Genomic DNA, 15,758 nt, shown 5'->3' on the forward strand with positions numbered 1-15,758 from the left:
GAACACCGAACAGGAAGGTAAGGAACGGTGTCAGCAGGAAAAGAAAAGGGAAAAGATATTAACAAAAGGGAGAAAATGGAAGCTACAGAAACAAACTGCGAGGAAAGGTAAATAGATACATAGAAAAAATGAATATAGAGAGAAAGAGAGAAAGAGAAAATAACTATTTCATGCTTGTCTGTGAACTTTGCATGAACCGAAAGAAATAATGTAATACCATGACAAGCCTGTCCCTCCTTCCACTAGATTTGCTTCATGCATAGGTGTGTGTGTGTGTGTGTGTGAATCTCTGTATGTGTGTGAACTCTTTATATTACTTTTGGTGTGTGTGTGTGTGTGTGTGTATGTGTGTGTGTATGTACATGTGCGCTCCAACAGATAGAATAGGATGATGATGATTTGAAATGGAGTTTGGCCTGTGCGTAATTATGATCATCTATCTTTATGCCCCGCCAGCATATCATATCATATCATATCACATCACATCACATCATCTCTCTCTCAGGGACACACACACACACACACACAACACACAAACACAAAAGCAAATTGAAAGTAGTAAAAGCTGACTGTTTGCTAGTGATGACTTAGATGATGATGGCTCAGATGGTGTGCTGATTTATTTGTTACTGCTCAGCTGATGTCACATTATAAAACTGTGCATGTCTGCATATGTGTGCAACCGTGCACGCCCACAGTGTGTTAGTGGTTCTTTACAATTTGGTGTATGTGTACATTTGTTTGTTTGCGGATGTGTGCTTGAAGTGCTGTATGTGTTCGTGTGCAGACTTATGTGAATGCCCATGCGAGCGACTTCTCTGCTGTGTGTGTGTGTGTGAGTGTATCTGTGACAGACATTATTTGATGCAGATTAGACAGTGTATTCAGATTGCAGGCCGTGTCTCAAAGGCTCATAGACAAATTTGATTTGCTAATGTAATCACACTAATGAGAAAAACAGCAATGGGCTGCTGAGTGTAAATCTCACGACTTCAATATTTGTGTTTTTTTCCTCACTTTTACTTGAAACGAAACACATCTATTCACTGAATGACTTTCATTTCATGTCACTATTTTTTTTATTTAAAAATTAGAATGTAATTATTAAGATTACTTTTAATGACTGCAATCTATGGAAAAGAAGATTTTCACCAGACACCACTCACCACTCCTAAAATCAGCGTACTTTTTAATATACAAATATTTAATTCACTTGTTCAGGTGTCTGAAGTTAGTGGGGCCTCTGTTGGTGATGGTGAATGACATTTTCTTTATGCACAGCACACCACAATCACAGGCTGCCACTACTCTTTAAGTGACTTGAGTGTTTTCTGCTTTTCATTTTATATTCAGCTCTGATGTGGTTACACTGACAGTGACAGCTAGTACCATGTGTGAAGCAGCTTGTGTGTACGTGTGTGTTCGTCTGTGTGATGTGTCAGATTGCTCTCCTCTAAAGGCATAAGGTGTGTGTCACCACCAAGGTGTGACCTGATGGAGGAAACACCGGTCTCTGTGGGAATCTATTCGTTGCACCTGTGTGCAAAACAATGTGTCTTTTTAAAGTAGGCGCCTAAAGCTGTCTGCCTATGTTTGAGTGTCATTATAGGCACATCGTCATAGAAACACTGTCAACATGGTTATGACAAAACAAACACAGGGCACTGAACAGACAGGAGAGTCAACACAGACTGAACGTGCCCTTGGAGACCAAATATGTGAGTCCATATGTGTGTGTGTGTTTTTAAACTAACCTGCATCACAAAATGCAGAGAAGAATTTGAAAGCATAGATTGAAGTCTTTTTTTCCTTTTATTTATTGCAGACACTATTCACAGCTTCATATGGGGTTATTGGTTTATTAATAGCAAAATACTGTGGATAGGCGTTGTGTCCTGTCATGACTACATCAGTATATTAGAGTATATTGGCGAAAAGGAAAAAGTATAATGTTTTCCTTCCTCTGTTTTCTCATATTGATGAAATGCTTCCAATACGCAGAGGCTTAATCCAATAAAGAAAGCCCAACTTAATCCAAACATTAAGCTCAGATATCAAATATTCTTTTCCTAATTTGATTTCATCAATATTTATTTTCATCTGCAAACAGGGCTGTGTTTGTTTGTATGGGCTGCAAGAGAAAGAAAAATAAGAGATTGCTTATGCACCAAAGTGGACAATGAAACAGACAAGCACACACGCACACACTCAAGCAAGCACACATACTTGAAACCAAGACATCAACCTCTAAATGTGTTATGTTGCTCAGCGAAGAGATGAAATGGAAATCTAACACAGCCAACAGAGATCAGAGAAAATCAGCAGCTAGTGGGAACACACACCACGATACATATGAGAGAGCACAAAATAGATAAAACTGACTATTCAAATAAGACAAATCAAATTCAGATTCTAAATCTAAATCACATCCTAACAAAGTTGTACTTATCACTTGAATTCACTAGGATACGGAAAAGGCAGAATCAGCACTGTTATTGAAAAAGACAAGCTGCTGTCAGTTAAGTTTTCTATTCATTGTTTTTTCTACATCCTTCAGACATCTGGGCAAAAGATGATTAAAAAAAAGAACTCTGAATTAAACGAAACAAAAATGACTGAAGAGTAGATTTGTTTTCCTTTGCTTTATGTGCTGGCTGAAGAATTATTTATTCTGGTTACATTCTGTCGACTCAAAGCAACTTTAATTTACCCAAAAAGTGTATTATTTGATCAATTTATCAGAACTAGACCGAAATAACCGAAAACAATTTGCAATTTTATTTTGCCCTTTCACGTTTGAACCTTTTCGTGAATAAACAAAGTTTACGTAGACGTTTTAAGCCATATGACGCCCCAAGTTCAAGTGCTTGCTTGGAAATTGTCGTTAACTGCGTTGCACCTGTAACTGTCAATGTATGTTTGCATGTTGTGTGTTAAGGCACCCAGCATGCTGTGACTGTCGAGGTGAACTAGCCTTCGCAGACAGAATGGGGACAATGCTGCCTGTGTGTTTGTTTCCTTGTCTGTCTCCATGAGTCTCCGTGTACATGTGTTTCCAGACAAAGTATTTTATAGCAAACGATAATAGCTTTGAGAGTGAGACATGCAAAAAATGATGGAGAGTAGGTACAATTAAAATCCCACAGAAATTAGGCTGCCATAACGTCCCAGAAGATTCATGCCAATAAAGCTCATTGATTTAACCATACGATCTGAGCGTGTGTGGTGGCAGAAAGATGTTTCTCTTCTGATTTACCACCCTCTGACCCAAAGCCCAAAAACCTATTTGCTGATTGATGACATCACCAGACTTAATAAGGAGGGCAGTAGAGTGACATCACCGCCAGACTAAGCTTTTACATTCCTCTCTCTCAGTCTACACACACACACACACACACAAATGCATGCTCCTGCTCTGCATCTCTTGAAGCTCATTGTGAAGTGTTATAATGTGTGTCAGTGTTAATTTAGTGAGCTGCACTCTCAGAGGCAGGGGTGTGAGCGTCAGTGTACGTATGTGTGCACGTGTGTGTATGCAGAGGTTCCCCTTGGCTGCTAACGCTCAACATTTGATTTGCTAAAAGGAGCAGGACACTTCTATTAATCAATATTTGGTGAATGACTGCCTGTCTTTCAGGCTGATTGACTGGCTGTTTAGTTACTTGACCGACTGACTGATTGACTAAATAACCAACTGACTGTCTGGCAGCCTGAATGGCGAACAGCCTGTCTGGTTGACTAAATCTCTGAGTGAAAACCATTTATAATATGGCAGAAAGAGAAAGAGCAAAGCAGATTAGAGAGAACTTTGCTTATTGGGTGTTGAAGGCACATTTGAATGAGTGGTTGACTGAGTTGATTGGTTCTGTTTCATGATCTTCATGATCTTGCACTCAAGTTGGACACGAGAAAGATTGTCCAATATTGTCGTTTGGGATACAGATAGAAAATGACAATAACTGGCTGGTTGAGGCTCCGAGAGATGAATAGAGAAGGGGAGTGTAGGAGGGGCCAGGCGTTGAGAGATGAGGTTGACTTGATAATGAAGAGGTTAAGGATACAGCAGAGAGAGAGAGAGGCGGGGAGGAGGCAGAGGCAGAGAGAGCAAGGTCAGGAGAGAGGCTGAAGAGGTGATGGATATTTAGCAATCAGGTCAGAATAGTATTGTGTTAAAGGCTCTGTGGGAGTATCCAGGTTACGACTGAGGTCCTCTCCCTTCACCCGTATACATTCTGTTTTAAATGTCATCCTACAACTCACTATTCTCTTTCAGTCCTTTTCTGAAGTCTCTTCAGAGAAAAGGATATAATTTAATAACAGATCATTGATATAACAATCCTCAATTTGCGTAACATGTAATATGTAAAACTAGAACTTGGACTACATTTGTTGAGGGAAAAAAAAAAGAAAAATAAGGAGACTTATTATGGTATGTTTATTTTTTTATGGAGACCTAAGATTGAGCCTTGAGGAACTCCAAATGCAGTGGGAATTAGGTCTTGTGGTTTTCTCCTGGATAGGAATGACCTTACTTGCTCAACAGAAGACAGGAAGAAAGACATTCTGGGATAAGCATTGTGGGTGGTTTAAAGTACGTTTGGGAGCTTTGTCCGACCAGTTTAGTTGATCAGATGAGAACACTGATGATCATAAACTTCACATAAAATTCACCAAAGTTACGAAAGAAAGGTCTTGACAGACACAAACAAGAAGCAGATGCTGATAATGAGAAAAGGGGTTAGCAATCATCAACACCCCCATCACCAAATCTGGGCAAAGACAAAGAGCAGGAAAGAGAAGAGGAAATGATAAAGAGACAGACTAATAACTGAGTGAAAGAAAAAAGACAAATGGACGCATGCAGCACATGAAGCAAGAGAACTTCCTTCTTCACTATGTCCTATCACCACCACCAACCAAACCTCTTCTCCCATATCTCCATAAAGAGCGATTAAATGAACGGTCAGCCATCGGCCCTCGTCCACCTCCCTCCCTCATTTTTACAGCTCAATCATACCCTGTTACTGCCGACACATAGACCGCTTATCCTGAGTGTCAAAATTGAAAGGGGAGTGAAAGAAAGAGAGTGAGACAAAGACTGTTAGAAAAGAAAGACCAAGTAAGAGGAGATAGTGAAGCGAGAGAATAGTAGAGTGGAAGTCGGTGGGGGGGGGGTGGTGGTGAACCGAGAGCAATTTCTTTCTTGTAATAAAGAAAGGATGGGGGTGGGGATTGTTAAAAAAAAAAAAAAAAAAAAAAAGCACTAATGGCAAGGGCCCTGGTTCTGGTAAAATAGACTGTGTTATAGGTTCTGGCTCTCATTCGTTGATTCATTCATTTGTTCGTTCATTCTAGTCTTTCGTCAAGTCAAGTGCTCGCCTGTCTGTCTTTCCCTTTGTGTCTGTGAGTCTAGATAAGGGCTGCTAGCATGGGTGCCTGGTAGTCATTTCGTTATTATAGAGAGAGATGGAGAGAGAGAGAGAGAGAGAGAGAGAGAGAGAGAGAGAGAGAGAGAGAGAGAGGGAGAGAGAGAGAGAGAGAGAGAGAGAGAGAGACACAGAGAGAAAGAGAGAGAGAGGGAGAGAGACACAGAGAGAGACACAGAGAGAAAGAGAGAGAGAGGGAGAGATGGAGAGATGGAGAGAGAGAGAGAGAGAGAGAGGGAGAGAGACACGGAGAGAGAGGGAGAGAGACACAGAGAGAGAGAGACAGAGAGAGAGAGAGAGAGAGAGAGAGGAGAGATGGAGAGAGAGAGAGAGACAGAGAGAGAGAGGGAGAGAGGGAGAGATGGAGAGAGAGAGAGAGACAGAGAGAGAGAGGGAGAGATGGAGAGATGGAGAGAGAGAGAGAGAGAGAGAGAGAGAGAGAGAGAGAGGAGAGATGGAGAGATGGAGAGAGAGAGAGAGAGAGAGGGAGAGATGGAGAGATGGAGAGAGAGAGAGAGAGAGGGAGAGATGGAGAGATGGAGAGAGAGAGAGAGAGAGAGAGAGAGAGAGGGAGAGATGGAGAGATGGAGAGAGAGAGTCATTCTACAGACAGATAAATGGCTCGTTTTGAATGGCCTTTCTTTTAATTCACTCTGTCATTCTCTTCTGTTTAAATATTTGCTGTTCTTTTCCTCCTCCTCCTTTCACCTGGCCTCCTCCTCCTTCCTCCATCGAACACACAAATGCACACACACACACACACACAGGCTGATAGGAGTTTTCTCTCTGAGATCTATTAAAATCAGATCACTGGACAGTAAAGCCGTCCACACCCTCTTTATAACTCCAATGACATTCAAACATATGCACAGTTTTCAAGATGACCCTTTACTGCTGCAACATTGTCTATATTCTGTATGTGAGCAGGTGTGCGTTGCACACAGTTTGAGTCAGCAAAAGCCCTCTCAGTCTCGTCTGTATTGTGTTGGTATCGACTGACATACACTGTGTCTCTTTCAAACACATATGGGCATGTATGCAATTGTGTTCCATTCCTTGTGGGGTAACAAGAGACACAGAGTGTGTCTGAAACCTCATTTTGCTCTCCTAATGACACATCAAATGTTTTCATATAAGCGATATCAGTATGGAAATAAGCGTGCGCACATTCTCACACGCTCACAGGCCTTTAGAATAAAAGAACCAATCAAAGACATTTTGATGTATGTGCATGTGTGTAACCGTGTGTGCACTGTCACAAGTCTCGAAGGTTGGGCAACTCTGTGTGGCAAACACGACTAGAAACACACACACACACGCACACACAGACCCTCGCCTTGTTATCCGGGGGCCTGTCTTGCAGGCAGCCTCTCTAACGCTGAGTGATGTTTAAATTAGTTTACAATTTAGCCTCCTCGCTATCCACAGACGGCTCTTAACTCAGTGTGTCTATGTGATGTGTTTGTGTGTGTGTGTTTGTGCGTGTGTGAGCGTAACAAATTGTTGCCAGTACGGCAGACATCTAATGACTTCAAATTAGCTGCCTGGCGCTCGCCTTGACACGTTGTTACCACTGTTAGCAGCTCGTGCACGCGTATGTGCTCTCTGTGTGTGTGTGTGTGTGTGTGTGTGTGTGTGTGTGTGTATACGCAGAGCTGCGCAGCCATATCATGAAGCATAAATTGGCTTCACCTCTCCTCTCTTTGCCTCTTTTTTCTCTTTGTCTCTCTGTCTCTCTCCATCAATTTGATTAAAAAAATTACTGTACCATGGCGAGCAAAGACGTGTGTGTGTGTGTTTCTCACATATACGCACAGACACTCACTCACACACACACACACACACACACACGCACGCACGCACATGGGCATGCACACGACAAGATGTGAAACAAGACGGCTGCAAAAAGGTTAACAGGTCTATTCTGTTCTGTTCAAGACTCTTTTCTGTTTGCTGTGAGTGTGTGTGTGTGTGTGTGTGTGTGTGTGCCCACGCACCTGTGTGTGTGTGTGCGTGTTTGTGTAAGAGGCTGATAAAGAATGTTTAGGAGTCGTATTTCTTTCTGACAATCCTTTCCACCCTGAGTGAACCGTAGATCTCTCTGAGTGTGTACATCGTATGTGTCTGTGTGTGTGTGTGTGTGAGTATTAGATCAGCGTTCAGTGTTGTAAACAGAGAGGATTTCATAAGGTGTTCACATCTCACAAACACACACACACACACACACACACACACTTGGAAGATGAAGAGTTCTATCTTTCTCTGTGAGCAGTGGATTGCCTTTCTCGTTCATCTAATCACGCCATCTTCTCTCCTCCGCCAAGCAATCGTTGCGCTTCACTCCCTTCACACAGAAAGCTGCACACACACACAAAACACACACACACACACACACACACACAGGCCAGCACATAACCTGGCTAACTCAGTCCACCTACATGTAAAAGGAGTGAGCAAAAGAGAAGGCAAAGACAATGCAAAACAACAAATCAAATTTAATTTGCGCTGTTGGTTTCTCTCCCATGTGTGTGTTTGTAAGGGTTTTTTTTTTTTTTTGTGTATGTGTACAGTTGGTGCATCTCAAAGGTGAAGAGAGAGAGCAGAGGTTGCAGGTAAATGGATTAAAAGAGAAAGAAAAAATAAACAATAAAAGGCTCAGAGAAATTATATGAAAGGAGATAGTATTGAAATTAGGTTATATGTTGTTTTTAAAGAGAAAAATAAATATTCAAAGAGCTATACTTGGTATGTGGATCAATATATATGTCTACTTACTGTCCATATGGCAGCACATAGATCAATACACTAACACAACACTATGTATATTCCCATCTCTCTTTCTCTCTCACCCTCCATCTCTTTTTTCTATCTTTTATTTTCACATTTATTGATATGATATAGGTTGCAGGTTCAGTTCCCTGTGAGGAGTTTGCATGTGTTCCCTGTGCTTGTGTGGGCTTCCTCGGGGTACTCCTTTTAACTCTCATGGTCCAAAAACATGCTGAAGTTAATCGGTGACTCTAAATTGTCTGTAGGTCTGAGTGTGAGTGGTGGTTTGTCTCTGCGATGGACTGGTGACCTGCCCAGGGTGAGCTGGGATTGGCTCCGCAGCCTCTGAGACCCGGAAACGGATACGTGGTAAAAGATGAATGATATAACACATATCATCTGCAGACGCTGCTACTGATTTCATTGACTTTTTATTGCTGTAGATGAATGCGGCTGAGTGAGTGGTATTTTTGTGTCTCATTGGAGCAGTGGGAACGGGGTGATTCCACTCAACAATGGCGCTAACCTTGGTGTTAATCTGTGTTAATCTCAGACAACGTGCTTCCTTCCTCTCTGCTGTCACAGTGGGATCCCTCACTCAAACCAAACGGAGGGAAGAGTTCTCATCTCTTCCCCTCAACTTTCTCTGTCTTCCTCTTTTGTGGTATTTTATTTTCTTTTATTGAAATTCTATGAACCTGTAGTCCAAATTTCATTTTTGACAGATTAAGAGAGGACTTTCTGTCATTTTAAAAAGATTACATTACATTTTTATGTTGTAGTCATCAAGCTGTAGCAGCACTTAGTCTGTCTTTGGGTGTATGTGTGTGTGCGTGTGTGTCTTGGGGGGGTCAATAGTTCAAACTGTCTGGGTGTAAGGATTAGGGTGAGAGGTCACACCTCAGCAGTGTGTATTTGTGCGTACATGCTGACATTGTGCATCATGTCGCTGAACCGCTTCCAGAGCGTCTGATTTTAACCTTATACCTTTCTCTGCTAAGTCACACAGCGTGCGTCTGCATCTGCAGATGCATGTGTGCATATGAAATCTTCCGTGTTGCCCTCTGTGTGTGATAAGGTCTCAACATGGAGTGAGTGGTTCAGTGTGACGGCTAGGATTCAGCATTATTTCCCCCACCTGGGATATGTTTGGCCCAGCCGATGTTGACCACCAGCTCTCGGTCTGCCAGGTCACAAAGTGTAGTCAGGGCCTTGATGTCGCTGTCGGGTACTGTTGGGTCGGGCATGGCGTAAATCTTCTCTGGCTCGGCCACCAGCAGGTGAGAGACGATTTTATTATCTGCAAGGCAGCCAAAGGCAACTGACATGACCACCAGACAAGGAGAAAGACACAGAGACAGAGAGATGGTGAATTTTTGCCACATTAGGCTACAATCTGTTCCGCACCAATCTGGTGCAAAAATCAGGTGTCCCTGACAACATGGCCTGCAAATGAACATATATATCTACAGATATTTCCTCATTTAGCAAATAGGCATCTGATATGGACATTGAAGAAAAAAAAAAACAACAACATATATTGTTTAAAATGAACACACTTTAGTACACTGTCTATTATCTACATTTAATGTATATTGCATACAAACATGAACAAGCAACCTTGTAGAATTAAACCTTTCAAATTGTCACATTTATGTTGCAATAACTTCAAAATGAATGCATATGAGTCAAATAGTATCTGGAAAGTGATTTTTAAAGATGGTCTCAGACATTTTTTGGGGGTGAAGGTGCTTGATTACAATGTCTTGTGATGTCTTGTGTAACAATCCAGCACAAGATAATTGGATACTTAGATTCCAGTAATTTGGCAGGTCTAAACATGAAAATGCACTTGACAAAAGATCAAAAAATTATTGAAATGGTTCCAGATGAAGAGATGCTCCAAGGTGTGATTAAAGGCGATTACTGCGGGTAATTCAGGTTTCCCAAAGTGTTGTGTTTTGTATCACAGCCTTAAGAAGCTTCGCTGATGCACACAGAAGGAAAAGATAATACTGAAAGCCAAACAGCTCAGCTGGTAATAGTGACATGTGGTGATGAGATCTCTATGGCCCATTAGTAACAGACTGATACCCTGCTTCCAAATTAATCCACCGACTAATCAAGCATGGGAATAATAACAGAGGATAGGAGATGAAGACAGAGCTGAAGGATGGAGGAGAAGGAAAACAGAATGATAAGCAATGACAAAAATTGGGAGAAGGCAGACAGGTAGAAATGGAGCTGTGGACGGATTGTAAAAGACAGACAGGAAGAGTCGAGAGAGCGACAGCTAGATAGGGATAAACAGTAAAAGGGAGTGGACTGGGTGGGGGTTATGTATTGATCTGATTCTCTCCGCCCCCAATTCTGTTACACATAAACACACACACTTATTTATATACATAGAGAGAGAGAAGGATGTATATATATATATATATATATATATATATATTCTTTCCACCCTTCTTCTCACTTGAGCTCAACCAACCAACCCCAGTCACACTGCAGTATCTGTGGGTAAATCTTATTTAATGTTTCCCTAATTAGAATCAATGGAAGCCCATTTCCAAACCCTGGGCTATTGTTCTGTTCTCATACAATCAATGCGGATGCCGAGGCTTGGGATTGGGCTACAGATAGATAGGCTGTGTGCGTCTCTCTGAGAGAGAGACAGAGGGACAGAAAGATTTTCTCTCTGTATTGACTGTGTGTGAGTGAGAAAGAAAGGAATGAAGAGATGTGAAGAGATGGAGGAAATCTGAACCTTGAGAGACATATTTGTGATCATTAATACTGTATATTATCAAAATATATTTAATATAGGGATTAACTATTGTGACTGCAACATAAATGACTCAGGTTCAAACTACCCACCAAAATGATACAAATGCTTGACATAAATAATAATCTGTCTAGACAATCAAATATTTCCACACATTCACAGTACACACGAACACACACACACACACACACATTATCCCATCATTTCAATGATTAGTAGTGCAGAAGTCCCACTAAGCTGTTGTGTAGCCGCTCAGCATATTGGCCTAAAGCAGAATATGCTCCAGCTTTAAGCAAAATGGGCTTTGGGGACCAAGCTGCTAAACACTGCTCAATCTGCACTGTTTGTGTTTGTCTGTGTGTGTGCGTGCAGTTGTGTGGTTGTGCATGCACCCAGACGGTTAGCTAGAGAGCTAACTCTAGTTTGATGTGCTTGCCAGATTGGATTTAATCCGGATTAGGTTTCTGGCTGGTCTGCCCCCCTTCCTCTCTCGCTCTCTCTCTCTCTCTCTCGCCCTCCCGCTCTGAGAAACCTTCTCATTTAAGTTTAGCCCCTCCCCCTCTCTCACTCACTTGTCACCCTCACCTGCTCTCTCCCTTGTTAATTTTTCAATCATCAGTCTTTGGCGATAGTTTTATTCTTAAAAAAAACACAGCCAATCCAGCCGGTGCTAAATGAGTACCTTTATAGTGAAATATTACACATATAAAATGTTATGACCCCAAACTGGTAGCAGTAGACACAGGGAGATAAACTTGGTCTTAAACAGATGGCCTTCTCACTACCTTGTGTCTATTTATGTGTGTGTTTGTGAGTCTGTGTGTGCGTGTGTTTCATCGTTTTTATTGTCCAACTGTTTCCATTAGGATAGATACTAACTAGGATAGGCCCCTTTGTTGTTCTGGTCTTTAAAGACAGATCTATTACATGAACACGGTGAGTGCATAGTGTTACAAGAAGCTTTAACTGGAATTGTTTCTATCGTTCATCCTGGTTCCCTTTTTACACAAAGTCACATATGTAGTCCAGTACAAATATGTGTTACGGTATTTTGTCCTGTCCTAAAGAATCCCTATCTGACTTTAAATAGAAAAGCTGTTCCACACATTGTTATTGGTTGCAATTTGTGTGTGTGTGTGTGTGTTGGTTCTTACATGGCTTCTTGGGGGGTAGAGCCAGCTGTGGGTTCAGGTACGGGCTGTTGTCCGCATCTATCCGGCGTTTATACTTCTGTCTCCCTCCACGAACCCTGTCGAGACGAACACCTAAAAAAAAAAAAAAAAAGAGTAGAAATAAGTAGGTGTTAATATATAGTTCACAATATTTTGATTTTTTTTCTCTTTACTTGGACTACAAAACACACAAAAAAGAGCATTGAAGAAGAAAGGGAGTGTGGAGTGAAGGAAGGTTACATCCCATATCTCTGTTAAGTGGTGATATTTGTACTGTTTCAGCAGTGCACGTGTGTGTGGATGTGTGCATGTTGAACATGCAGGAACTTTTGTGTTCACTTGCCTCTTTTATTCTACAACAAGACAAATTTATAGGGGCAGTCTCCCGCTCTCTCTGTTTCGCTCCTTCACTTTGTCTGTCTGTGTTTCTGACTCTTTTCCTGTCTCTTGCCCCATCTCTGTCTCTCTCTATCTAGTTAATTAATTGACACAAAGGACTCCTAATTCAATTAGACCCATCTCTTAGGGGATTGGATGTTACCGTGGTTACCACTTAAAGATGGATAAGGAAGACAGAGGTGTCATGCACCCTGGAGGAGGAGAGGCGAGGAGGAACATAAAAGGGTTGCTAAATGTTTTAAAAATGAACTGGCACTATTATCTTGTAAATAACGTTAAACAGAAGTGAACATGTGAAACTGATCCAAAATAGCTGCACTTTGAATGATTTTAACGTGTTAATCTGACTGTTTATGCAATAAATGAAAAAAGGTTTGGCTACTCTATGTCAACTTTTGTTTCAGTTAACCATATCTTAACATTTACCATGTACACAAGCAACAGTAATAGTGTTACTGGAATAAAAACAAGTGAACTGAGAGTTAATGGAATTGGTGGTAATCAACATTGCTCAACAGACGCAGAGAACACCATGTATACTTAGGATACATAGGATAATAAAGAGAGCTATCCCAAGACTGAACATTTGGGTGACTGATATTAGAAGTTGAGGGAAGAAAAAGGAAAAGGTATTTTGATGTGGCTGTGTTGTGGATAATTTATAGCTATTGTCATGTTTCAGTTAGGAGGCAAGTGAGTAAGTGATTTCAGATTAAAATACTGTTGTTTAATGAGCAAAGCAATATTTTTGGAGATGTTGAGGACAATAAGCTCAGCTACAGACTACACGGCAACAATATGAAATTAAAGCAAAAAATAATATTAACTTTAAGAGAAGCACTGTTTTGAAAGGGCAACCTTTCCCAACAATGAGGATTTGATTTAAATGTATCAACAGAAAGAAAAAGAGAATGAAAAGGACAAAAGAAGTGATCAGATTAAAATCATCTGAAAAATATGCTGACCACATTCAGGACAGCACGTCAGAAAGATTTCACAGAAAACTTTGCGACAAAGAAAAAAGAAAAAATGCCAGGGTCATGTTTGGTCATTCGATATTTGCAAGTGGTTATAACTGTAGGTGTTCGCAACGAATCTTTTATTCAGTGTTCAAGCTTTTTGGATGAAATGTATATTCATTCAGAAAACCTCAAACTGACACAGGCAGCATTTTACCTGGTGAACCGAGCATGACACACATTTTCGTGCTGGTCTGTGTGTGTCTGTGGTTGTATGCCAGAGATGTTGAGAAAGGTAGACAGAAGGGCTGACAGTCCAGGTACAGTGGGGGGGCCAGTGTCAGCAAACGGTCAAGAAACTCTGAACATCAGGGGGTACAAACCCACTCACACATCCCCTCTCTGTTTTCTCCTTCACACATAAACACACACACACTTTTTTCACTGCACGCTCATCTATGTTCCTCTAACCCAAACCCTCATTGTGTTTGGGTAAGCCGAGGGAATGCAAAAACAAGAGTTAAAAAACGCAATGGAAAGTGGAAAGTGGAAATGGAACGACAATGTGTGTTGTATATTATGGGCACATATTGTGTGACAATATGTGCCCATATGATCGAAATTGACGTTTTAGTGACACAGTAGTAGACAAAAATATCCAACAGGTTACTTTCGGTCATCGTTGGTGAGAAAGTAAACTTTTTTTGGCCGCTGAAATTAAATTTTGAATAAAGTCAGGAAAATTTAATCAAATGTGGTAACTGAAAACATACAATCACCTGACCAGGACGCATACACACTTCCTGTAAATGTAAATACACTACAACACGCTAATTTGGCATTGCATTATCAAATGAGCCTTTAGATAAGCTAAAGGATAATCTATTAGATAATCTTTTTTCTTGTACCAGTGGTAGATTTCAAACAGCCTCATCCATTGTCTGCTTTCTTTGTGCAATAACATTATTTTACTACAAAAAAAAACCAAACAAAAAAAAAACAAAAACACAACGCCGTGTCTGGAAGAAGTTGACACTCTTATGAGCGACAATGGTGTTTACTCCACAAAATGATTGATACATTTTAAGGAAGCAGATTGTGAATGACAACTATTCTTTATTTCTATGTCGTGTCTCTCGGGCACACTTCTTTTTTTCTTACCATGCACAGGTCTGCTGTGCAAACTTGCAATTTTTCTATTTCTCTTTTCCTTATAACTAAAAGACTCAGCGCTGTGCTGAGCTCACTTCATAAAGAGCCCTCTCTAACTACCTCATCTATTTTCCACCAAATTAACTCTCTTCCAGCACTGATTAATGATCAAATCTAAATGAATCAAATTAAAAATTGAAAATTATATTTCCAAAGCCCACAAAAAAAAAGACAGGAAGAGGATCGGGTTAGAGTGAGAGCGCTTCACACCTTTTAACAAATGAGCCTTCAAATCATAAAGAATGGGCAAAAGAGGAGAGGAGGGGGAAAGAAAGAGGAAATGGGTGGAGGGGGAGGAAACGTAAGGATTGAAAAAATAAAAATGTAAAGAGGGAAAAAGGGAGAACAGAATAATTGAACAGGGAATGGAAATGAAATAAAAAGATGAGACAAAAGAAATAAAATTTAGATAGAAATGATGAAAAACATTAATGGGAGATTATGGCAAAAGAAAGACCAGACCAGAGGGGCAAAGAGTGGAGCATACATAGGTTGTAAAATCAGAGGAGGAGGGGGGACTAAGTAACGGATGTGGCTGTAAACAAAAGAAGAAAAGAGAATAAAAAAAAAATGAAGTGAGAAACAAAAGAGAGGATGAAGTAAGGATTAATAAAATGAAAAGAGATAGGGATAGAATAATGAGAGAAAAGGAAAGATCCATGAAAACCCACAGAGGTTAAACACTAATTATATGCTTTAATTATTATGTCAACTAAGTGTCCACCTCTGCTCAAACTACTGCTTCATCTTCTGCACACTCACAGAAACAAATATGAAAGCAGACCTCTTTGTGTGACAGAGCAGTGTGTGTGTGTGTGTGTGTGAGACAGAGAATTATTATGAATATAACCTATTCTACCTAAAATATATAAAAAAATAATCCTCATGTAGATACCCTGATTTCTTTCACACTTTAAGTCTAAAAATATTCCAGCATTTATGTTACATGGTGGACGTACAGCCATGCACAAACACACACACGCACACACACACACACCCACACCCACACACTGACAGTGATGAAACTGAATCATTC

The 15,758-nt window shown here is 40.6% G+C and overlaps 1 protein-coding gene across 4 annotated transcripts in view; it reads right to left on the reverse strand.

Moving 5' to 3' along the window:
* esrrga (estrogen-related receptor gamma a) overlaps window positions 1-15,758 on the reverse strand; it is a 53,758-nt gene that overhangs the window by 13,742 nt on the left and 24,258 nt on the right. For 2 of the 4 annotated variants that reach the window (XM_029498016.1, XM_029498018.1), the window contains 2 exons: window positions 12,135-12,245; window positions 9,334-9,516 (listed from right to left, as the gene is read on the reverse strand). In XM_029498016.1, the coding sequence (XP_029353876.1) occupies window positions 9,334-9,516; window positions 12,135-12,245 (294 nt within the window). Of the gene's footprint in view, window positions 1-9,333; window positions 9,517-12,134; window positions 12,246-14,923; window positions 14,933-15,758 lie in introns of all 4 variants that reach the window. The other 2 variants (XM_029498019.1, XM_029498017.1) reach the window with 2 other exon arrangements.

Source organism: Echeneis naucrates, chromosome 3 (genome assembly GCF_900963305.1).
Source record: "Echeneis naucrates chromosome 3, fEcheNa1.1, whole genome shotgun sequence".
NCBI classification, from domain to species: domain Eukaryota; kingdom Metazoa; phylum Chordata; class Actinopteri; order Carangiformes; family Echeneidae; genus Echeneis; species Echeneis naucrates.